We start from the raw sequence: 25,000 nt of genomic DNA on the forward strand, positions 1-25,000 counted from the left end.
AGTGAGTGTGTGAGTGAGTGAGTGTGTGTGATGGACACCATGATCAGGATGACGTTTGCTCACCCTTCGCGTTGAGGTAGAACATGTGTGTGACGGTCTGTGCAGTATGATCCGTATATTGGCAGCTGAACTCTCCTTTCACTGCTCCGTTTGCCGCTCTAACGGGGAAGGTTTGGTTTTTCTCTCCGCTCTGAACATCTGAGTCTTTCTTCCACGTTACGCCGCCATCTTCCGCTCCGGTGCAGGTCAGGATGGCTCCATCGCTCGCGAGGGATATTTCTAGTTGACAAAATAAATGAAGTTAGACACACGGACACACACTCATGCTTACGCCGATGACGCCTGATAATCCGACAGTGATCATGGTCCTGTAACCGCGGTAACCCGTTATCAGAGTAAGCTCATAAACGGCTCTGAACAGGTCGACAAGAATAGAGTTAGTGCGCAAAAAACACTAAATAACGACTTATATAGTGATGGCCGATTTCAGAACAAAGCTTCAAACCGTTATGAGTCAGTGAATCGATTCATGATTCAAACCGTTATGAGTCAGTGAATCGATTCATGATTCAAACCGTTATGAGTCAGTGAATCGATTCATGATTCGGATCGCCTGAGTCTTGTGATTTCAGCAGTTAGACACGCTATCTGAATCATGAGTCGATTCACTGACTCATTAAGATCCGAATCATGAATCGATTCACTGACTCATAACGGTTCGAAGCTTTGTTCTGAAATCGGCCATCACTATATAAGTCGTTATTTAGTGTTTTCCCGCACTAACTCTATTCTGGCCTCTTCATCAATGATTGTAGAGCCGCTGTAGTGAGATGGGCTTTGTAACGACGTCTTTAGTGCCTTTATGGGTCTTGAGAGAGGAAATGACATTGGTGTCAATGAAGGCCTTTCTGAGCCATCGGATTTCAACACTAATATCTTCATCTGTGTGTGAAGATGAGCGGAGGTCTGACGGCTGGCCAACCACAGGAGGAATTAATCACACAATTCACACTACAGGCTGAACTAACGCTTTAAATCTGCTCTAAGTTTGAGTTTTTATCACACATGCACACTTCAATACGCAGGTTATAAGAGGAAAACATCTCCGTTCCGACCGGTTTATGACCATAATCCGATGATATAAACGGCTACCGCGATTACATGACCGCGTTCACTGTCGACTTAAAGGGACAGTTCACCCAAACATGTAAATCCTGTCATCATTTGCTCTCCCTCATGTGTCTCCAAACCTGCTGAACACAAAGGAAGATCTTTAGGAGAATGTTTGCACCCAAGCAGAGAGAGCCACCATTGACTGCCAAATACTGGCTCAGCTTGGGTGCAAACATTCTCCAAAGATCTTCCTTTGTGTTCAGCTGAAGAAAGAAACACACACAGGTTTGGAGCAACATGAGGGAGAGCAAATGATGACAGGATTTACATGTTTGTATGTTGTATTTTTGGGTGAACTCTCCCTTTAAGATAAATCGTCCGATGGTGAGCGGCAAGACTCGACATCGTGGAACAAAATTCACTTATTTCTAAATGTCAACTTTCTTTATAAAGCGCTTTCACAATGACGATCCCTTTAAGAGCAGGCATGCAAACGCACTGAATGTCAGCAAAAGCATCAGTATTTGTGTCTTGTTTTCAGTCCAGACATCTAAAAATACTCAAAACGAGAAACATTTACCAGACAAATACAAATTATTGTCTTGTTTTGGGAAAAATAACTCAAAATGAAGAGAGTTTTTGCTTAAAATAAGATAAATAATCTGCCAATGGGGTGAGAAAAATAATCTTAATTCAAACAGAAAACAAGATTATTTATCGGTAACCCTTTATGTTGAGGTTCAGTTATTAACTAGAGTCTTATGATCAGCCATATTCCTAAGATATTGTCTGCTTATTAGCACTTCTAAAGCTCATATTAATGCCTTATTCTGCATGAGCTTATTCTCCATCCCTTAATCCGACCCAATACCTAAACTTAAACGCTACAAAAACTACCTTACTAACTATTAATAAGCAGTTAATTAGGAGATTATGAGGCGAAGTTAATAATGAAGTGTAATCAATATTTATCTCACCCCATTGGCAGATTATTTATCTTATTTTAAACAAAAACTCTCTTAATTTTGAGTTATTTTCCCCAAAAAAAGACACTTACTCTTGCTTGTCTAGTAAATGTTTGTTAATGTAAGAATGTTTCGATGTCTGGACGATGAACGAACAGAAATCCTGAGTAAGACGAGCGTGTTTGCAGCGAATGTTCGTGTCCTCACCTTGACTCTGAGCTGGACTCACCAACACCGTGAGCATCAGAAACACGAGGCCCGTTCCGATCATCTCGCTGAAGTTTGAGTCCTAAAGTCGAGCTGTTCTGATCTCTGAGTCTCTAAACGCGTCTGCACAGGAAGAGGAAACCTCAAACGCCCTCGTTTCTCTCGTTCTCTCGCTTCTCTCTCTCCTCCATCTGCTCCACTTCTCTCACAAACTCCTCAAAAGCTGAGAAGCGTCACAGCAAAAGCTCACCCGTTCAAACTCAGACAGTGTTCATGATTAAACCCAAACTCAGACAGTGTTCATGATTAAACCCAAACTCAGACAGTGTTCATGATTAAACCCAAACTCAGACAGTGTTCATGATTAAACCCAAACTCAGACAGTGTTCATGATTAAACCCAAACTCAGACAGTGTTCATGATTAAACCCAAACTCAGACAGTGTTCATGATTAAACCCAAACTCAGACAGTGTTCATGATTAAACCCAAACTCAGACAGTGTTCATGATTAAACCCAAACTCAGACAGTGTTCATGATTAAACCCAAACTCAGACAGTGTTCATGATTAAACCCAAACTCAGACAGTGTTCATGATTAAACCCAAACTCAGACAGTGTTCATGATTAAACCCAAACTCAGACAGTGTTCATGATTAAACCCAAACTCAGACAGTGTTCATGATTAAACCCAAACTCAGACAGTGTTCATGATTAAACCCAAACTCAGACAGTGTTCATGATTAAACCCAAACTCAGACAGTGTTCATGATTAAACCCAAACTCAGACAGTGTTCATGATTAAACCCAAACTCAGACAGTGTTCATGATTAAACCCAAACTCAGACAGTGTTCATGATTAAACCCAAACTCAGACAGTGTTCATGATTAAACCCAAACTCAGACAGTGTTCATGATTAAACCCAAACTCAGACAGTGTTCATGATTAAACCCAAACTCAGACAGTGTTCATGATTAAACCCAAACTCAGACAGTGTTCATGATTAAACCCAAACTCAGACAGTGTTCATGATTAAACCCAAACTCAGACAGCGTTCATGATTAAACCCAAACTCAGACAGTGTTCATGATTAAACCCAAACTCAGACAGCGTTCATGATTAAACCCAAACTCAGACAGTGTTCATGATTAAGCCCAAACTCAGACAGTGTTCATGATTAAACCCAAACTCAGACAGTGTTCATGATTAAGCCCAAACTCAGACAGTGTTCATGATTAAACCCAAACTCAGACAGTGTTCATGATTAAACCCAAACTCAGACAGTGTTCATCATTAAACCCAAACTCAGACAGTGTTCATGATTAAACCCAAACTCAGACAGTGTTCATGATTAAACCCAAACTCAGACAGTGTTCATGATTAAACCCAAACTCAGACAGTGTTCATGATTAAACCCAAACTCAGACAGTGTTCATGATTAAACCCAAACTCAGACAGTGTTCATGATTAAGCCCAAACTCAGACAGTGTTCATGATTAAACCCAAACTCAGACAGTGTTCATGATTAAACCCAAACTCAGACAGTGTTCATGATTAAACCCAAACTCAGACAGCGTTCATGATTAAACCCAAACTCAGACAGCGTTCATGATTAAACCCAAACTCAGACAGCGTTCATGATTAAACCCAAACTCAGACAGTGTTCATGATTAAACCCAAACTCAGACAGTGTTCATGATTAAACCCGAACTCAGACAGTGTTCATGATTAAACCCAAACTCAGACAGTGTTCATGATTAAACCCAAACTCAGACAGTGTTCATGATTAAACCCAAACTCAGACAGCGTTCATGATTAAACCCAAACTCAGACAGTGTTCATGATTAAACCCAAACTCAGACAGTGTTCATGATTAAACCCAAACTCAGACAGTGTTCATGATTAAACCCAAACTCAGACAGTGTTCATGATTAAACCCAAACTCAGACAGTGTTCATGATTAAACCCAAACTCAGACAGTGTTCATGATTAAACCCAAACTCAGACAGTGTTCATGATTAAACCCAAACTCAGACAGTGTTCATGATTAAACCCAAACTCAGACAGTGTTCATGATTAAACCCAAACTCAGACAGTGTTCATGATTAAACCCAAACTCAGACAGTGTTCATGATTAAACCCAAACTCAGACAGTGTTCATGATTAAACCCAAACTCAGACAGTGTTCATGATTAAACCCAAACTCAGACAGTGTTCATGATTAAACCCAAACTCAGACAGTGTTCATGATTAAACCCAAACTCAGACAGTGTTCATGATTAAACCCAAACTCAGACAGTGTTCATGATTAAACCCAAACTCAGACAGTGTTCATGATTAAACCCAAACTCAGACAGTGTTCATGATTAAACCCAAACTCAGACAGTGTTCATGATTAAACCCAAACTCAGACAGTGTTCATGATTAAACCCAAACTCAGACAGTGTTCATGATTAAACCCAAACCCAGACAGTGTTCATGATTAAACCCAAACTCAGACAGTGTTCATGATTAAACCCAAACTCAGACAGTGTTCATGATTAAACCCAAACTCAGACAGTGTTCATGATTAAACCCAAACTCAGACAGTGTTCATGATTAAACCCAAACTCAGACAGTGTTCATGATTAAGCCTAAACTCAGACAGTGTTCATGATTAAACCCAAACTCAGACAGTGTTCATGATTAAACCCAAACTCAGACAGTGTTCATGATTAAACCCAAACTCAGACAGTGTTCATGATTAAACCCAAACTCAGACAGTGTTCATGATTAAACCCAAACTCAGACAGTGTTCATGATTAAACCCAAACTCAGACAGTGTTCATGATTAAGCCTAAACTCAGACAGTGTTCATGATTAAACCCAAACTCAGACAGTGTTCATGATTAAACCCAAACTCAGACAGTGTTCATGATTAAGCCCAAACTCAGACAGTGTTCATGATTAAACCCAAACTCAGACAGTGTTCATGATTAAGCCCAAACTCAGACAGTGTTCATGATTAAACCCAAACTCAGACAGTGTTCATGATTAAACCCAAACTCAGACAGTGTTCATGATTAAACCCAAACTCAGACAGTGTTCATGATTAAACCCAAACTCAGACAGTGTTCATGATTAAACCCAAACTCAGACAGTGTTCATGATTAAACCCAAACTCAGACAGTGTTCATGATTAAGCCCAAACTCAGACAGTGTTCATGATTAAGCCCAAACTCAGACAGTGTTCATGATTAAACCCAAACTCAGACAGTGTTCATGATTAAACCCAAACTCAGACAGTGTTCATCATTAAACCCAAACTCAGACAGTGTTCATCATTAAACCCAAACTCAGACAGTGTTCATCATTAAACCCAAACTCAGACAGTGTTCATGATTAAACCCAAACTCAGACAGTGTTCATGATTAAACCCAAACTCAGACAGTGTTCATGATTAAACCCAAACTCAGACAGTGTTCATGATTAAACCCAAACTCAGACAGTGTTCATGATTAAACCCAAACTCAGACAGTGTTCATGATTAAACCCAAACTCAGAACAAGACTCTCCAGTTACGTAAGCGGATTACTTTTCCAAGTAACTAGTAAAGTAATCATTACTTTTAAAACTTACAACTGAGTTACTTTTTCAAACAAATAACACAAGCCACTTTGTTTTCCCATTTATTGACTGACGGCTCTCTCGTCCTAATATTGTAATATCCCAAAACCGTATATATATGATTATCACTTTAATTAAATGAAATATGTCATAAAACACAGCCCAGTCTCTTCTTGTTATATGTCACTGTGTGTGATCAATTATAAACGAGTAGAAGTAAAAGGTGTAAGAACTGTTACAAGAAATAAAGAGAACAATTCAGTCTAACAGAGTTAATGCTGTCCACAACGGTTAAGTTAATTAAATAGCCTAGAAAATAAAATAAAACTTCACTCTGCCCTCAGCCAAAACCATCTGCCCGGGAACCAATTATAGATCTTTATCATTTTATTAGTTAGATCTTCACAAGACGAATTATAAACTCATTACAAGTAACTTGAGTTACATAATCAGATTACTTTTTCAAGTAACTAGTAAAGTTATGCATTACTTTTAAAACTTACAACAAAATATCTGAGTTACTTTTTTAAATAAGTAACACAAGCCACTTTGTTTTCCCATTTATTGACTGACGGCTCTCTTGTCCTAATATTGTAATATCCCAAAACCGTAAGTGTGGAGCCGTTGTGTGTAAACCATGGTTATTGTGATTCTAGCGTGCTTTACTAATCTCATTTGCAAAAAAAATGATTCCTCAAAATTAATAAAATCTGTGAAATGCAAACCTACAATCATTAAATGTTAAATAAATCAAATATTTGTATGCAATCAATCTCACTTTATTGACCGATGAACTTGCTGATGACCTTTAAGGACTCATTTAAACCAGACGCAAAAATTACTTTAAGTAAGTGTTGCCCGAGGCTTATTATTTCACTTTTGGTGTGAAAGGGTCTTTACATTTGCTCGAAAATACAACTTTTTTGTTATATATATAAAACAAGCCCAGCCCAGGGAGTAACGCAATATTGTAACGCATTACTTTTCAAAATAACTTTTCCCAACACTTTTTTTTATTACTAACTAGTTCCTGTCATCTCAGATTGATTAAATAATATTAACAGATGCACTTTTGCTGCTTTTAAAGGGATAGTTGAGCCATAAATGAGCCTGATGTTGATCTGCTGACCCCAGGGCATCATAGGTGTGTGTGTTTCTTCAGGAGAACACTAATGAAGATTTTTAACTCCACCCATTGCTCATATAATGCATGTCAATAGGTGTAATTAGAATTAGAGCCCAATGACACGAGCAACGGCTGAGTTAAAAATCTTCATCTGTGTTCTCCTGAAGAAACACACACACCTATGATGCCCTGGGGTCAGCAGATCAACATCAGGCTCATTATTGGCTCAACTATCCCTTTAACAATGGGTTAGTGAATGCTGAAATCATGTTTCATTCCTTAGATTTATCTTCACACAGAAGAAATAAAGTGGCTAATGAAGCAAAAAACAAACATGATCAATGTATGCACACACACTCAGTCCTCAAGCGTAACTATACTCCAGATGTTATGAGTGTGTGTGTCGTGATAGAGCAGAGATCAGTGATATAAAGAGAGTCTGCAGCGCCACCGTGTGCCGAGGCTCCAGAACACACTCTTCTCCAAACTCACACACTGACACTCAGAACAGAAACATCACATTAACACATTAACAATTAAATTAACAATTAGTCACAATTCTGAGATATAAAGTCACAATTCTGAGATATAAAGTCACATATAAACTCATAGTTGTGACTTTATATCACGCAATTGTGAGAAAAAAAGTCAGAATTCTGAGATATAAAGTCACGATTACTGTAAAGGAGTTTGTACTAATCAGCTGATCAGGAGATTGTGCTCGCCACAGGGTGTCAATCAAAACACATCACAGGATTCAAACTACTCTTCTTTAATTTCTATTAGCATGAGTGTGGTCTGAAATAAACAAATGAATAACATATTACAATAAATAATTACAATATACATACATAATAGTAATATACATGTCTACATTCTGCAATCAATACAATTATCAGGGTCTGGACTGCACTACCGAACTTCGCCGCTAGATGGCGCTTGAAGCACATATAACGGGGATCGCGGATTATCCGTGTCTCTGAGTAAATGCTTAGTCATCCTCATATATCGACAGGATTACGGAAATATACGCCCAATATTGTATACTTGACACCCATTAAAGGTGTTAACATTGCACTAGGTAACCACAAGCATGATATAATACAAGTCAACAACTTAAGTAACTTAAATACTCTGTATCTGCTATATTTATGGCAGTCAGTATGACGTGAATACGACGGAGATAAACAATTCAATTATATACACTAGTCATTGCTGTAACACTGCAGATTACTATACTAACAAACATCTTAAAGTAAATAAACTTACATTTTATCATGAACGCACACACAGAAGGTAAACTTGGAAGTTTGTATACAGGAACATGTGATGTGTGTTCTTCTCTAAACTCTGCTTGACTGTTCGGGAAGTTTCTAGCTCGCCACCTATCGTCCTTTGGACGTCACCAATAAGTTTGTCACTGATTGGTTAAATCTCCTTAACATCGCCGCCCCCAAATATGCGGAGCCATATTTGTTCCTGCATTTAAGTTGTGACTGTTGGTTTAGTACCATCATCCTCAGTAATCTCTGGTAATGGAATGAGACGGGCAACTGGTCGTGTGTACACTTTTCCTTTAACGCTGATTTCTACAGACCTTACGTGTCCATCCACCCCAGGAAACGTCCTGACTACTCTCCCAATTAGCCAGAGGGCACGGGGTAGCTGAGGGTCAACCAACATTACAACCGATCCGACTGTAATAGGCTTAGTTTCTACATGCCATTTCTGTCGTAGCTGGAGATTAGGCAAGTAGTGTCTCGTGAAGCTTGACCAGAAATGATCAGTGAGAACTTGGCTCTGTCTCCATCTACGTCGTCCGATGAGCTCAGTAGCGGGGTATGTCACTTGAGGTAGAGAGCTGTCAGGCCGCCCCATGAGCAGGAGATTTGGGGTGACTGGATCCAGGTCAGCGATATTGGAGGAGACGTATCCTAGGGGTTTGCTATTGAGAATTCCCTCTATCTCAATAAGCACTGTTTGAAGAACTTCCTCTGTTACCGTTTGTGAACCCACAACTGTCCGGAGGGCGTTCTTGAGGGATCGTATTTCTCTCTCCCAGATGCCGCCAAAGTGGGGAGCATTAGGAGGGTTGAAGAGGAATGCGATTTTCTGTTTGGCAAGATGGCGTTGAAGCTCTGGGCTACAGTTTGTTAAAGCTTCTCTTAATTCTCTCTCACCACCCTGAAAATTAGTGCCCTGGTCAGAAAGCAGCTCAGATGGGGTGCCTCGTCGTGCAATAAATCTCCTCAGTGCCATAAGGAAGGAATCTGTGTCTATAGATGTGAGGAGTTCAATGTGTACACATCGAGTGGTCAAACACTTGAATATTATACCCCATCTTTTTTCGCAGCGTCGTCCCACTTTAATCTGGAAGGGCCCAAAACAATCCATCCCAGCGCTATAGAATGGAGGTTTGTGAAGTCTCAAACGGGCTGGGGGTAGATCAGCCATTCTAGGGACCTCTGCCTTGGCCTTCCACTTGCGACATTCTAAGCAGTTATGCTGGAATTTGCGAATCGCCTCACGACCTCTTAGTATCCACACATTTCTCCTCATTTCAGCAAATACGCGTTCTGTTCCTGGGTGACAGAGCTTACGGTCATAGTCCTGTATGAGCAGTTTGGTTGCTGGATGGTGAGGATCCAGAACTATTGGGTGAATTGTCTGGAATTCTAGACCTTCAGCACGACGTAGACGTCCTCCAACCCATATAAGCTTACTGGCTTCGTCGAACTCTGGGGATAAAGTAAGCAGGCGGCTCGTTGTGGATACAGGCTTACCGCCTTTCAATCGTTCATATTCCTCAAGGAAACAGTCACGTTGGATAATCTGGAAGATGAGGTTTTCTGCCATCACGTAGTCTTCAGCTGTAGCTGGACTAGATTTGTCTGGGTCACTTTGACTGTGCTGGACTGTGGCTTCAACAAAGTCCTTCCATGTACTGTACTCACTGGGGTTCAAGTGGTTTGAAACTATGGTGACACCACAGAATACACTCTTTCTCTTCTCCATTTCATCCTCAGCAGGTTTAAAGACTGGCATAGCTGGCCATTCTGATTCATCCTGTAGTAAGAATGGTGGGCCTTGACTCCATCTGTTTGGTGACGCAAGCTCTCTCAGTTTGCGGCCCTTTGTGAGGTCATCTGCAGGGTTTCGGAGAGAATCTACATATCGCCATTCATGTGGATCCGTTAGGTCTTGAATTTCTGAAATCCTAGTCCCTACAAAGACTTTAAAGCTACAAGACTCTGATTTCAACCAAGAAAGCACTGTGGTGGAATCAGACCACAGGACCACTCTGCTTACTTCCATTGTAAGTTCGGTTTTCAGCAGCTTTGCCATTTGCGCACCCATAACTGCTGCACATAGCTCTAGTCTAGGGATAGTTTGTTTCCGCTTGGGGGCAACCTTGGATCTGGCCATCAGGAATGCAAGCTGAATTTGCCCTTCTTTGTCCTCAGTTCTCAGGTATGACACAGATCCGTATGCCTGTTCTGAGGCATCACAGAAGATATGAATCTGTCGTGTAACACTGTGCTGGTCCATATCTGCTGAGACATAGCAACGTGGGAGGGTAACTTCAGAAAGGCAGGGAAGCTCATTCTCCCACTCGTTCCAGGCTATCAATAGTTCTGTGGGCAACATGGGATCATCCCAATCTCTTTGTTTGTTCCACAACTGCTGGATCAGGACTTTTGCACGGGTCATAAAAGGAAGTATGAATCCGAGAGGATCATATTGGCTTGCTGTCACCTTATAAATGTGGCGCATAGTGGGTGTGGTTTTTGGCACTGGGCGGTGTTTATATCCAAGGATGTCTGTGTCATAGTTCCATCTCAATCCAAGAGTAGATTCTTGTGGTTCAGCTTTGTCATGGGACAGCCAAAGCTCAGTGCTGTCTGAACGAGCGTCTTTCGGTAGGTGATTAATGACATTTGGCATGTTGCAAGCCCATTGACGGATCTCAAAGCCACCACTGGCAAGAAGTTGTCGCAACCCATCCACCAATTGTTTGGCCTCATCTGGGAACGTTACGCTCTTTAGGCAGTTGTCTACGTAAAAGTTTCTTTCGACTGCTGATCGGATGGTGTCATTTGGCTGGGTTTCATCGCAAGCATGCTGTTGTAAGGCATATATGGCACAACAAGGGCTGCAAGTTGTGCCAAAGGGAAGCACTTGCCACTCATAAATGCTGGGGGGAGTATTGGTTTCAAGGTCACGCCAAACAAAACGGAGTAGGTTTCGGTCTTCAGGCAGTAGGCGGACCTGATGAAACATGCCTTTTATGTCTCCACTTACTGCTACAGTATGCTCCCTGAAACGCAACAAAACCCCCAAAAGGGAAGGGCCTAGTGCAGGTCCGGCAAGGAGGTAGTTGTTGAGGTTATGTCCCTTGTATTCAAAGGAGCAATTGAACACCACTCTATTCTTGCCGTTATGATGAACCATGTGATGCGGAATGAACCATGATTCTTCCTCAGTAGTCACACAGTCCTGTTTAAGTTTAACAACATAATTGCTTTCTTCCAACCTTTTGATCTCTTTTCTGTATGCAGCGGCCTTTACCGGATCTTTAGTTAGCCGCCGCTCAGTGTTTCTCAGGTTGGGCATGACAGCGTCTTTGGAGGCATGGAGGTGAGGCATGTCGGCTTTGCGCAACAGTGGTGTGGCATAGCGCTTCACTCCATCTACAATCACTCTGGTGGTTTTGGCTTGTAGCAAATCCATTGCCTTTTGATCTTGTTTGGATCGTGTCACCAGTCTTTCATTTTTGTAAGGAATGGTATCTCCTTGCCAAAGTCTTTCAACGTTCCTGAACAGCTCCTCCATTTGTGGCGTGACAGAAATGTGCAGGCACTGCTGAGGCTGAAGCTGTTGCTGTAAAAGCCGTGTTGGGCCTTGTAGCACCCAGCCCAGTCTAGTTCTGATTGCTGCTGGACCTCCAGGTGGGCCAAGGCGAACTGGCTCGATAGGAGCAATCAGATGGGGATGATCTGCACCTATCAGCAAGAGGGGATGTGCTTTGTGAATGGGTTGCAATGGGATGCCTTTAAGGTGCTGGTATTTCTGCTGGAGCATTGCAGTGGGGTAAGAGTGTTCGGCCAAACTTAAGTGCTCAGAGGTAAAGGCGTTCTGAATTTGGTAGCTCCTTTGTGGCTGCGATATGGAGTGTACACTAAAGGAAACGGAGGCCCCATGAAGTTTCTTGACATCTTGTCGGATTGTTCTTAGTGCCAGATCCTCTGTCTGTCCCTTCAGCCCCAATTTCTGAGCTGCAGCTGGAAGTAACATGGTTCTTTCAGATCCGTCGTCAAGTACTGCATAGGTGTTTAGGGTTTGGTTCTTGTGCTGCAAGACAACAGGAATCACTTTCAGCAGAACATGTTTGGAACCTTCAGGCCTGTCCAGGTACAGGGACTCATTTGTGGAACTCACTAGGCAGGTACCCTCTGTCTGAGACCGGTTGTTAACTTCGTGGAGGATTTGAAGGTGTCTCCCATTGCACAGGCGGCAGGGCTTTTTAAGGGTGCAATGTTTGGCTAAATGTGACCGTCCACATTTCCAGCAACGGTTGTTATCTTTAATCCAAGTTATCATCTCCTCTCTACTGAATTTCTGGAATGTGGGACACTGGCTCAAAAAATGATCTGTACTGTCACAGTAGGGGCACAACACTCTGCTCTGTTCAGGTCTCTGTACTGTCTTAGTCTGCTTTGAAGAAGACACTATCTGTGGTGTTGTGTCAGGGTTTTGATCAGCTCCATGCAGAACAGTTGCAAATCTGGACTTAGATACAGGGCCTGATCTTGGCAGCACCACTTTATGTCTCTGTTCCTTCCTTGAATTTAAGTCCTCACAGTTTTGGCACCAGGATTCAAACTTGAGCCATTCTGCCAGGTCTAGTAAAGTGTAAACTGCACCAGATTGATAGGGCATGTGTCGTCTGAATGATGCACGTAAATCTGGAGGAAGCTTAGTGAGCAGACGGGCTACATGTGACCCACACTGTAATTCCACATTACCTTCAGGACCCAATGTCTTCAGGAGACCCACAAGAGCTTGGACTTGGAGGGCAAACCTATCGAAACTGGCCAAATCTCCAGGCTGAACATCATGGGCATCCATGACTGCTGCTATCTTAGTTAGTGCTAACTGGTGAGGTCTTCCAAATCTGTCAGTAAGTGCAGTCATGGTGTTTGTGTATGGCCAAGGTGAATTGAGGAACGAGTCAGCAATTAATCGTGCTTCTTCAAACTTTAGGTGATCTTGAAGGACTTGGTACTTGAAGAGCTCAGTTGCATCAATAGGAAGCAGGTTGTCAAGGGCTAGCTTCAAACGAGCAAACTCGCTAGGGTCACGACGTGTGAAACATGGAATTGTCGGCTGTGGGCCTCTGTAGGATGTCTCTGGACATATTGTGCTCTGAAGCCGCCCCGTGGGAGAAGAATATGGCATATTATGTGCAGTGGGAAGCTGTGGGCTTGACTTGAAGTTATAGATGTCAGCACCTAACTTAAAGGAACTCTCTCTGGGTTGTACTTGTACTCTGCGTGGAGTAGGTTGTGGAATGCGTGGTGCTGGAATCTGTGCTGATAATTGAGGTGGTCTATATATGGTTCTGGGTAATGGCACTGGAGTCTGGTTTGCATGCTGTGGTTGTGGAGTTATTGACGCTGACTGCTGCTGTATCATTAAATCTTGCATACCTTTGTGAAGAGTTTGTAACTGCCGAATTTCCTCTTTAAGGACCATATGAGCATCATGCAATTGCCTATTCTCTCTTTTTAGGTCTTGAACTTCCAACCTGTGTCTAACAGCTGTGACTGAAGCCTCATCATCTTGCTCCTCCTCTTCATCACTCTCATAGTGTAGTGTGGTGGGCCACTGTCGGCCTGGTTGTCTTTCAACAGTCATCTTGGAATGTGGAGTACTCGTGGCTCCAGCTACTGCATTAATGCTGTAACCATGGGAACTTGAAAGTGGAGAGCCAGGAGGTGATATTTCGGGCTGGTGTGCCCTTGCACTTCGTTGTGGTGAATGCTGCATATGATACTGGACTTCATAGTCTCTGAGATAAACTGGAGGCTGGGTTGTACGTCGTGGGCGCACACTCTGTTGGGAAGGCTGATCTGACATCCTGTCTCCGTGGTAAGCACACCTCCGGCTCGAAGGACCACAATGTAAAGGAGTTTGTACTAATCAGCTGATCAGGAGATTGTGCTCGCCACAGGGTGTCAATCAAAACACATCACAGGATTCAAACTACTCTTCTTTAATTTCTATTAGCATGAGTGTGGTCTGAAATAAACAAATGAATAACATATTACAATAAATAATTACAATATACATACATAATAGTAATATACATGTCTACATTCTGCAATCAATACAATTATCAGGGTCTGGACTGCACTACCGAACTTCACCGCTAGATGGCGCTTGAAGCACATATAACGGGGATCGCGGATTATCCGTGTCTCTGAGTAAATGCTTAGTCATCCTCATATATCGACAGGATTACGGAAATATACGCCCAATATTGTATACTTGACACCCATTAAAGGTGTTAACATTGCACTAGGTAACCACAAGCATGATATAATACAAGTCAACAACTTAAGTAACTTAAATACTCTGTATCTGCTATATTTATGGCAGTCAGTATGACGTGAATACGACGGAGATAAACAATTCAATTATATACACTAGTCATTGCTGTAACACTGCAGATTACTATACTAACAAACATCTTAAAGTAAATAAACTTACATTTTATCATGAACGCACACACAGAAGGTAAACTTGGAAGTTTGTATACAGGAACATGTGATGTGTGTTCTTCTCTAAACTCTGCTTGACTGTTCGGGAAGTTTCTAGCTCGCCACCTATCGTCCTTTGGACGTCACCAATAAGTTTGTCACTGATTGGTTAAATCTCCTTAACAATTACTCTTTTTGTTTTTTGATTAGTGGGTGAGAAGCGGCGTCCATGTAAAACTGCTCTAAGAACACTGTGCACTTCACTTTTTCCACATTTTGTTGCTACAGCCTTATTCCAAAATGGACTAAATTCACAATTTTCCTTAAATTCTACAACCAATACCCCATAATGACAACGTGAAACAAGTTAGTTTGAAATCTTTGCAAATTTATTAAAAATAAAAAATGAAAGAATCACATGTCCGTAAGTATTCACAGCCTCTGCTCGATACTTTGGCACCAATTACTGCCTCGAGTGTTTTTGAGTTTGATGATCAGTCTTGGTACACCTATCTATTGTTGGGCAGTTTCTTCTCTGCAGGACCTCTCCAGCTCCATCAGGTTGGATGGTGAGCATCAGTGCACAGCCATTTTCAGATCTCTCCAGAGATGTTCAATCTTGGCTCAGGATGGGCCACTCAAGCACATTCCCAGAGTCGTCCCGTAGCCTCTCCTGTGTTATCTTGGCTGTGTTCTTAGGGTTATTGTCCTGCTGGAAGATGAACCTTCACCCCAGTCTGAGGTCCAGAGCACCTCTGGAGCAGGTGTTCATCAAGGATTCATCTTTACCTCGATCCTGACTAGCCTCCCAGTTCCTGCCACTGAAAAACACCCCACATCATTATGCTGCCACCACCATGCTTTACTGTAGGGATGGGATTGTCCAGGGGATGAGCCGTGGCTGGCTTCCTCCATTCAGGCCAAAGAGTTGAATCTGTGTTTCTTCAGAGAAGAGGATTGTGTTCCTCATGGTCTAGATTCCTTTAGGAGCCTTTGGGAAACTCCAGACGGCCTTTTCCTGAGGCGTGGCTTCCGTCCGGCTCAGGACTGATTGGTGGAGAGCTGCAGAGATGGCTGTTCTTCTGGAAGCTTCTCCTCTCTCCACAGAGAAACGCTGGAGCTCTGTCAGAATGACCATCGGGTTCTTGGTCTCCTCCCTGATTAAGGCTCTTCTCTCCTGAATGCTCAGTTTGGCCGGACGGCAGCTCTAGGAAGAATCCTGGTGGCTCCAAACGTCCTCCATGTGTGGATGTTGGAGGCCACTGAGCTCACTGGGACCTTCCCCAGATCTGTGCCTTTATAGAGTCCTGTGTCTGAGTCTACAGACAATCCCTTCATGGCTGGGTTTGTGCTCGGACAGGCACTGTTAACTGTGGGACCTTATATAGACAGGTGTGTGCCTTTCCTAATCATGTCCAATCAGCTGATCTGACCACAGATGGACTCGAGCTGTAGAAACATCTGAAGGATGATCAGAGGAAACAGGAGCAGCTGAGCTCAGTGCTGAGAGTCATGGCAAAGGCTGGGGATACTTGAGGGATTTTTATTTACTTTTTTATTTTAATAAATTTGCAAAGATTGTCTTGTTTCTAGTCAAAATATCTAAAAATTCTTACATTAAGAAAAATTTACTAGACAAGTACAACATATTGTCTTGTTTTCACAACACTAAAGCATTCATTGTAAAAAGAGAGAGAGAGAGAATTTGATTTTTAACAAAACTTTATTTTACCTTTCTTATAAGGTTATCAATAATACTAAAAGAAACCAGTTAAAACATCTACATTATACAAATTCCTCAGAAAAAGACACATTTTGATCAATAACAGTACATATTTTCCCATCAAAACTCCAAATCTTTTAAAAAACCTTCTTTATTATCCATAAAACTATAATATTTATATTCTATTTTTTTTTTAGCTCTGACAATACAATTAAAAAACATCAGAGCATCAATATAATCATCATTTTCAATTTTCCTGGACCGTGTTACATAAATTGACATTTTAGCTTGACCCGAAAGAAAATTAAAAACACACACACACACTCACGTCACCAGAGAGAGAGAGAGAATAAATGCTTCCATAGAAAAGTTCCCGCTTTGAAATGATTTCGCTATGACGGTGTGTGTGTAAAAAGTGTGTGTAAGTGAGTTCTGAATGAAGATCCCTTTGATTGATATTTCATATCTTAATGTCGTTCTCTCATGTGATTGGCTACTGCTTGTGTTTCCTGAGGGGCGGGAGCGCGCGGCTCGTCCATGCGCCGAGAGGATCAGACTCTGATAAAAGTGTGTGTGTGTGTGTATGTATGTATGTGTGAGTGAGTATGTGTGTGTGTGTGTGTATCGTACTCATGCGGGCTCATATGATGATGATGATGATAATGATGATGATGATCGTCGCCTCAGGTCAGTGTGCTCTTCTTCATCTTTATTATCATATTCACACACACACACACACACACACACACACACACACACACACACACACACACACACACACACACACACACACACACACACACACACACACACACACACACACACACACACACATTAATAATCTAAACTTCTATAGCTGTTTATTGCGATGTCGAACTCTTCCTTCTGCACTACTCACTCTCACACACACTCACTCACACACACACACCTCTTGTCTCATCTCTAGGATTGTTTCATAACGCGTTAGATGTGTTTGGTGTATGAATGGACTGTTTACTGTGTTCATGTTCACCGCAGGTCCTGGAATTATAATCCGATATTGACACCTGTCAATCATCACGCGCTCTTTAATCGGGTTACCCGTGCACGCGCGCGGTTCCTTCCCAGATTGCACTGCTTAAATCATAATCATAACGCCATTATTGATGACATGACACGAATAAAGCGCATACACACCGCAAACAGAAGACACTTAACACTATACATACATGTGCTATATATAGATTGTGTGTGTGTGTGTGTGAGAGAGAGAGAGAGAGAGAGAGAGAGAGAGAGAGAATGTGTGTGTATGTGTGTGTGAGAGAGTGAGAGTGAGAGAGAGAGAGAGAAAGTGTGTGTGTGTGTGTGTGTGTGTGTGTGTGATTAGATCTGTTCCATTGTTTTCTCCAGTTGCTCCACTGCAGGATGTTCGTGTGAGCAGAATAAACTCCACCTGTGTGTGTCTCTCTGTCTGTGTGTGTGTGTGTGTGTGTGTGTGTGTGTGTGTGTGTGTGTGACATCCGCTGTTTGTCTTCAGGAATAATGAGAAGGACTCCGTTTACGATCTGCAGTTTCAGTAAATGCTCCTTTAGCTCTGAATGATTAATAAACTCAGAATAATCTCTCTCTAACTCTCAGGACTCGTCCTGGGGAAGCCCTGTTGGAATTATAAAGTGCGTTGCCATGGAAATGACACTTTAAAGGGTTAGTTCAGCCAGAAAGGTAAATTGTGTTTCACTCAGAATAGAGTTAGTCTCTTTTTATTCGATATTTGAATATGCATTCGAACATGACGTGAAATATCCGTATCGCCAGAGTCTCGTGATTTCAGCAGTTTGAGTCGCGATCCGAATCATGAATCGATTCACTGACTCATTAAGATCCGAATCATGAATCGATTCACTGACTCATTAAGATCCGAATCATGAGTCGATTCACTGACTAATTAAGATCCGAATCATTAATCGATTCACTGACTCATTAAGATCCGAATCATGAATCGATTCGCTGACTCATTAAGATCCGAATCATTAATCGATTCACTGACTCATTAAGATCCGAATCATGAATCGATTCACTGACTCATAACGGTTCGAAGCTTTGTTCTGAAATCGGCCATCACTATATAAGTCGTTATTTAGTGTTTTTGCGCACTAACTCTATTCTGGCCTCTTCATCAATGATTGTAGAGCCGCTGTAGTGAGATGGGCTTTGTAACGACGTCTTTAGTGCCTTTATGGGTCTTGAGAGAGGAAATGACATTGGTGTCAATGAAGGCCTTTCTGAGCCATCGGATTTCAACACTAATATCTTCATCTGTGTGTGAAGATGAGTGGAGGTCTGACGGCTGGCCAACCACAGGAGGAATTAATCACACAATGCACATTACTGGCTGAACTAATGCTTTAAGTAGCTTAGAAATCTAGACGCACGCTAGCGGCAGGAAATCTAATCTGCAGCGAGTGTCGTCTAGCAACTCTCAATACACGTCAGAGCTGTAAACACCAAACTCTGGTGGGGCCAATCACATCGTGTAGAGAGTCGGTGGGTGGGGCTTAACATAATGACGGCCAGGTTGCGTTTGCGTGCTTCTAGTAAACACAGAAACTGGCGAACGGCGGTCTGTCAAATCAGCTTTAGCTGCGTCTCCGGAAGACTTGAGTTCAGCTTTTCTCTGAGAAAAGAACAAAGAACGGCACTGAAGTCATTCTGAAGAAGGGAAGATGTGTTCGAGTTTAGCCGACCGGATACGGTGAATGTTTAATCTTCACATGTTTGCTAGCTTCAGCTAGCTCCGCCTCACATTGCTCTGGTTGGTTGTAGCGCTATCCAGTCGCGTGCAGAGGGAGTTTCACAGACAGCCGTTTATCCCGCCCCTCTTGTCAGGGTATCCTTTAAGTCCTGTTAGGCTCAGTTTATATTATAACGATAAGTGTGAATGATGATGGTAATGTGTGTGTCCAGGCGTGTGTGTCGCCGGTATGCGAGTTTTCACGGCCGGGGAAGTGAGGGCTGTTAATGGCACAGATGTGCGTCTCAAATGCAGCTTCCAAAGTTCGTCTGCAATCCGAAAGGCGAGTGTTACGGTGTCATGGACCTTCAGGCCACTCGGACCCGGACCTGAGGAGACGGTGAGTGTGTGTGTGGGCTGGTAATCCCTACGTTATGGGGACAAAATGTCCCCACAAAGATTGCAATATCCGAAATCTTTGGTCCCCATGAGGAAAACTTCTTATAAATCACACAGGAGGAGTTTTTTTGAGAAAGTAAAAATGCAGAATGTTTCCTGTGATGGGTAGGTTTAGGGGCAGTGTGTGTGTGTGTGTGTTTCCTCCTGTGCTTCATTCTGTCTCTCCACATCAGGTGTTTTATTATCAGGAGAAGCCCTTTCCTCCTCCAGATGGCCGCTTCCGGAAGAAGGTGGAGTGGGCTGGAGACATCAGCGGCCGCGATGCATCTATAGTGCTGCGGAAAGTGCCGTTTAGTTTCAATGGGACGTTCAGCTGTCAGGTGAAAAACCCGCCAGATGTGCACGGAAACGTCGGAGAGGTGCGTCTACGAGTCGTCACTACAGGTGAGCTAACTTTAGTTCTGTCTGTGGCTCAAGTGCTGACTGCAGAGCCCACCTCTCTGGACATTAGTGGTTGGGCTTGACCTAGTCCATCTTTTGGGTGGAGTTATGGGTAGGATTAGGACATCCTGAGAGGGGGAGCTAGACATCCCGAGAGGGGGAGCTGGGCGTCCCGAGAGGGGAGCTGGGCGTCCCGAGAGGGGGAGCTGGGCGTCCCGAGAGGGGGAGCTGGGCGTCCCGAGAGGGGGAGCTGGACGTCTCGAGAGGGGGAGCTGGGCGTCCCGAGAGGGGGAGCTGGGCGTCCCGAGAGGGGGAGCTGGACGTCTCGAGAGGGGGAGCTGGGCGTCCCGAGAGGGGGAGCTGGACGTCTCGAGAGGGGGAGCTGGGCGTCCCGAGAGGGGGAGCTGGACGTCTCGAGAGGGGGAGCTGGGCGTCCCGAGAGGGGGAGCTGGGCGTCCCGAGAGGGGGAGCTGGACGTCTCGAGAGGGGGAGCTGGGCGTCCCGAGAGGGGGAGCTGGGCGTCCCGAGAGGGGGAGCTGGGCGTCCCGAGAGGGGGAGCTGGGCGTCCCGAGAGGGGGAGCTGGACGTCTCGAGAGGGGGAGCTGGGCGTCCCGAGAGGGGGAGCTGGACGTCCCGAGAGGGGGAGCTGGGCGCCCCGAGAGGGGGAGATGGGCCTCTTGAGAGGGGGAGCTGGGCGTCCCGAGAGGGGAGCTGGGCGTCTTGAGAGGGGGAGCTGGGCGTCTCGAGAGGGGAGCTGGGCGTCCCGAGAGGGGAGCTGGGCGTCTTGAGAGGGGGAGCTGGGCGTCCCGAGAGGGCGAGCTGGGCGTCCCGAGAGGGGGAGCTGGGCGTCCCGAGAGGGGAGCTGGATGTCCCGAGAGGTGGAGCTGGGCGCCCCGAGAGGGGGAGATGGGCATCTTGAGAGGGGGAGCTGGGCGTCCCGAGAGGGGAGCTGGGCGTCTTGAGAGGGGGAGCTGGGCGTCCCGAGAGGGGAGCTGGGCGTCTTGAGAGGGGGAGCTGGGCGTCCCGAGAGGGGGAGCTGGGCGTCCCGAGAGGGGGAGCTGGGCGTCCCGAGAGGGGGAGCTGGACATCCCGAGAGGGGAGATGGGCGTCCCGAGAGGTGGAGCTGGGCGTCTTGAGAGGGGGAGCTGGACGTCTCGAGAGAGGGAGCTGGACCTCCTGAGAGGGGGAGCTGGACGTCTCGAGAGAGGGAGCTGGGCGTCCCGAGAGGGGAGCTGGATGTCCCGAGAGGGGGAGCTGGACATCCCGAGAGGGGGAGCTGGGCGTCCCGAGAGGGGGAGCTGGACGTCTCGAGAGAGGGAGCTGGGCGTCCCGAGAGGGGAGCTGGATGTCCCGAGAGAGGGAGCTGGGCGTCCCGAGAGGGGAGCTGGATGTCCCGAGAGGGGGAGCTGGACATCCCGAGAGGGGGAGCTGGGCGTCCCGAGAGGGGGAGCTGGACGTCTCGAGAGGGGGAGCTGGACATCCCGAGAGGGGGAGCTGGGCGTCCCGAGAGGGGGAGATGGGCAGTTTTGGCTCTTCAGTGAGCACCACTCACACTCTCCATCCACACTCGCCAGTTAACAAAAATATTGGTCAACATTCCCATTTGGTTATGAAAACATTATTTCTGAATTAAAGCATCCATGTGTTAACAACTATTTTGTGTTATGCAAACATTAAGAGAACATTTTCCCTGATCATTCTGCCAACATGTGAGCGTGACTTTAGAATGTTCTCTAACTCGGAACGTTCTGAAACAAGCAGTAAAAACTAAAACATGATCTCCGTGTCGTTTCAGCCTCGCTGTCTGAGCTTGTGATCCTCTGTGTGGCCATTGGAGGCGCCGTTCTGCTGATTCTTCTGGGGGTGATGATGGTCGTGTTCGTGCGTCGCTCTCACCGCCGGAGGAATCCGGAACAAAACCACACCATCCTCCGACCAGAGCAGAAGGTCCTGACGGGCTGGTGAGGTCCAGAGGAGAGAGATCGGATGAGCTTTACTTCTGAAGCCATTTCACAAAAACACACACATGAAGACTCACACCGGTTCATGTGATGGACACCCAGGAGTTTCCTGGAATCAAGCGTCACTATTCTTCTGACAGAATGAACAGATTGTCTTTCTCTGGGAACGGGCGGACTTTGGTTGCTATTATGGCTATGCTTTTCCCTGTCCTGTAACTCTTGCTCACACACACACTGGAGGATGAGGAAGAGACACCGTGCCCATTTCTCAATATGCGTTCTTGTCTGTGCTTGTTTTAAAAATACTTCAGTTAATCCGTCACAAAATGTAGTTGAAGTCCTTTTCAGGTGAGAATGTATTTTTAATGAAAAAAGAGGCAGAGACTGGTGTTTTATGAAAAAGTTGATCTTATTGTAGCCTAGAATATACGTTTGTCAACACCAGGTATGCAAACTTGCGTCCGTGTAATTTAGACTTGCCAAGTTCAGCTCTGCAGAACGAGCTCCAGAGGACGGGAGGAATCGCATCGATCTCAGTCGTGAAAGACGTACTGTCTGTCTGAAGTCCACTAGCCTCCTCTCGATGCATCCTCCATAAAGCGGCGGATCAAGAACACATCCGGGATTTGAACTGTACTTGGCTAGATGGGAACGTTTGAATTGGAACAGTACTTGATCTACGATTGAGATCGATGGCGATTCCTCCCGTCCTCTGGAGCTCGTTCTGCCGAACTAACAAAAGTTCACATATTTGCTGTTGAGAAACGGCCACAAGCGGATCCTGTGTAGATCTGAACACAAACTCAATATCAACCAACATGATTCTCACCCAAACAAAACATATTTGTAGTAAAAAATAAAAATACTTCACTACAATTTAGTGTCATATAATTTGTATATATATATATATATATGTGTGTGTGTGTGTGTGTGTGTGTGTATACATTATATAATTTAGTGTCTCTTTAGTACCACAATATGCATCATTTTTTATTGACTTCATTGGCTGTTTCAAGAGGAGCTGAGATATAAGCTGAATATTAATGACAGACTATAATACAGGAAGAGGAAGTTCAACATTGTCACACACACACACACACACACACACACACACACACACACACACACACACACACACACACACACACACACACACACACACACACAGCTGTCATCATATTGCTATAGTGCATCAGCGCCCTCTAGTGTTCAGAATCGTCTCTGTCACATGATCCACTGTCATGACCAATCACAGTCCTTTATGATTACTGGGATATGAGATTTAACTCATTCTATTGAGCATTTCTGGGGGAATTTCTACCTTTTCTTCAGTGGAATTATTACACATTTAAGTAAGTATATTTCTGAAGTGAAAAAGAAAAACTATTCGACTGCATCGCCATCTGGAGAATCTGCTTCATCATTAATAGCAAAAACAGATATTATTCATCTTATTATATGTATATATATATATCAGTGGCGATTTCTTTAAGACTGCAAGGGAAGCTCGGCTTCCCTTATAATGTCACAAAATTAATGGTCAAATATGTACTATTATATTAACATTGTATTGACTAAAAATGCGTTAGAAATATATATATATATATATATATATATATATATATATATATATATATATATATATATATATATATATATATATATATATATATATATATATATAAATATAACACGTGATCACCACAAGACAATATTACACTTACCTCAGATAGATGATTTAATGAAAAATTAATATTAATAAATTAAAAATTAATAAAGCCTTAAGGAGATAGTTTATACACTGCAAAAAATGCCTTTCTTCTTGTTTAGTCAAAATATCTAAAAATTCTCACATTAAGAAACATTTACTAGACAAGCAAAAGTAATTGTCTTGTTTTGGGGAAAATAACTCAAAATGAAGAGAGTTTTTGCTTAAAATAAGATAAATAATCTGCCAATGGGGTGAGAGAAATAATCTTGTTTTCTGTTTGAATTAAGTTTTTAAAAATTGGGAGTTATTACACATTTGTATTTTCCCCAAAACAAGTCAATAATTGGGTAGTAAATACTTCTTGTTGTAAGAATTTGTAAATGTTTGGACTAGAAACAAGAGTAATACTGAGTAAGAAGAGCATGTGTATCACACTCGCATCATGGCTGATATATTAATAATAATAATATATTTCACTGTGAAGTAATCCTGCTGTGTTTAAGGGTTTGAGGGTTTGCTGGGAGATTTCGACTCATTAATATTGATGTTCTTCGAGTGTTTTTGACTTCCTGTTTCACCTGTTCGGCAGGTATCAAATATTCTCTCAAAATGGAGGACAGACACGAATAGCGCCTCAAACGCGGCTAATATCTGCTCGAAATACCCGCTCATATTCACTCATAACTGCCGACTGAGCTCATAAATGCCTCGCACTGATCATGGATGTACACAGAAGCTCGTTTAAGGGAGTCCTGTCGTGTGTTTTTTGCGTCGCGCTCGGTGAGTTTGACTGTTTTTCTCACACTTTCACACACTTTCAACTTTTTTGGACACATTTCAGGGATTGGTTTGATTGTAAAAGACTGTAAATCTGTAACTTGGTGTCGTTTGAGGTCCGTTTTGCTTTCTGTTCGGGTGAAAACAGCCTGTCAATCATCTGCCATATGTAAATAACATCAGGGCTATGCTAACATGAACTCCGGCATATTTAGGTGCTAATAATGCTCTTCTTACTCAGTGTTTCTGTCTTTGTTTCGAGTCCAAACATCTAAAAACTCTTAAAACAAGAAGTATTTACTAGACAAGCTAAAGTAATTGTCTTGTTTTGGGGAAAATAACTCTAAATGAAGAGAGTTTCTGCTTAAAATAAGATCAATAATCTGCCAATGGGGTGAGAATAATAATCTTAATTCAAACAGAAAACAAGATTATTTATCTCACCCCATTGGCAGATTATTGATCTTATTTTAAGCAAAAACTTCATTTTGAGCTATTT

General features: G+C 43.3%; 4 protein-coding genes across 5 annotated transcripts in view; 3 read left to right on the forward strand and 1 right to left on the reverse strand.

Annotated features, from left to right (window-relative positions):
- LOC137085361 (T-cell surface glycoprotein CD3 epsilon chain-like) overlaps nt 1-2,616 on the reverse strand; it is a 6,048-nt gene extending 3,432 nt beyond the window's left edge. The window contains exons 1-2 of the mRNA XM_067451921.1: nt 2,286-2,616; nt 64-279 (exon numbers count right to left, since the gene is read on the reverse strand). Coding sequence (XP_067308022.1) covers nt 64-279; nt 2,286-2,349 — 280 coding nt within the window. The 5' untranslated portion in view covers nt 2,350-2,616. The remainder of the gene's footprint in view (nt 1-63; nt 280-2,285) is intronic.
- Nucleotides 1-25,000, forward strand: part of lsamp (limbic system associated membrane protein) — a 509,713-nt gene that overhangs the window by 165,687 nt on the left and 319,026 nt on the right. The window lies entirely within an intron of this gene.
- Nucleotides 17,116-22,838, forward strand: LOC137085362 (myelin protein zero-like protein 2). The gene is made up of 4 exons (XM_067451922.1): nt 17,116-17,189; nt 19,446-19,612; nt 19,845-20,055; nt 21,848-22,838. Exons 1-4 carry the CDS (start codon nt 17,135-17,137, stop codon nt 22,015-22,017), a joined length of 603 nt encoding a protein of 200 aa, XP_067308023.1. The 5' UTR covers nt 17,116-17,134; the 3' UTR covers nt 22,018-22,838.
- mpzl3 (myelin protein zero-like 3) overlaps nt 24,299-25,000 on the forward strand; it is an 11,468-nt gene continuing 10,766 nt past the window's right edge. For both annotated transcript variants that reach the window (XM_067451924.1, XM_067451923.1), the window contains exon 1: nt 24,299-24,504. In XM_067451924.1, coding sequence (XP_067308025.1) covers nt 24,444-24,504 — 61 coding nt within the window. In that variant the 5' untranslated portion in view covers nt 24,299-24,443. The remainder of the gene's footprint in view (nt 24,505-25,000) is intronic.

The sequence above is a fragment of the Pseudorasbora parva genome, chromosome 8 (genome assembly GCF_024679245.1).
Source record: "Pseudorasbora parva isolate DD20220531a chromosome 8, ASM2467924v1, whole genome shotgun sequence".
Classification (NCBI taxonomy): Eukaryota; Metazoa; Chordata; class Actinopteri; order Cypriniformes; family Gobionidae; genus Pseudorasbora; species Pseudorasbora parva.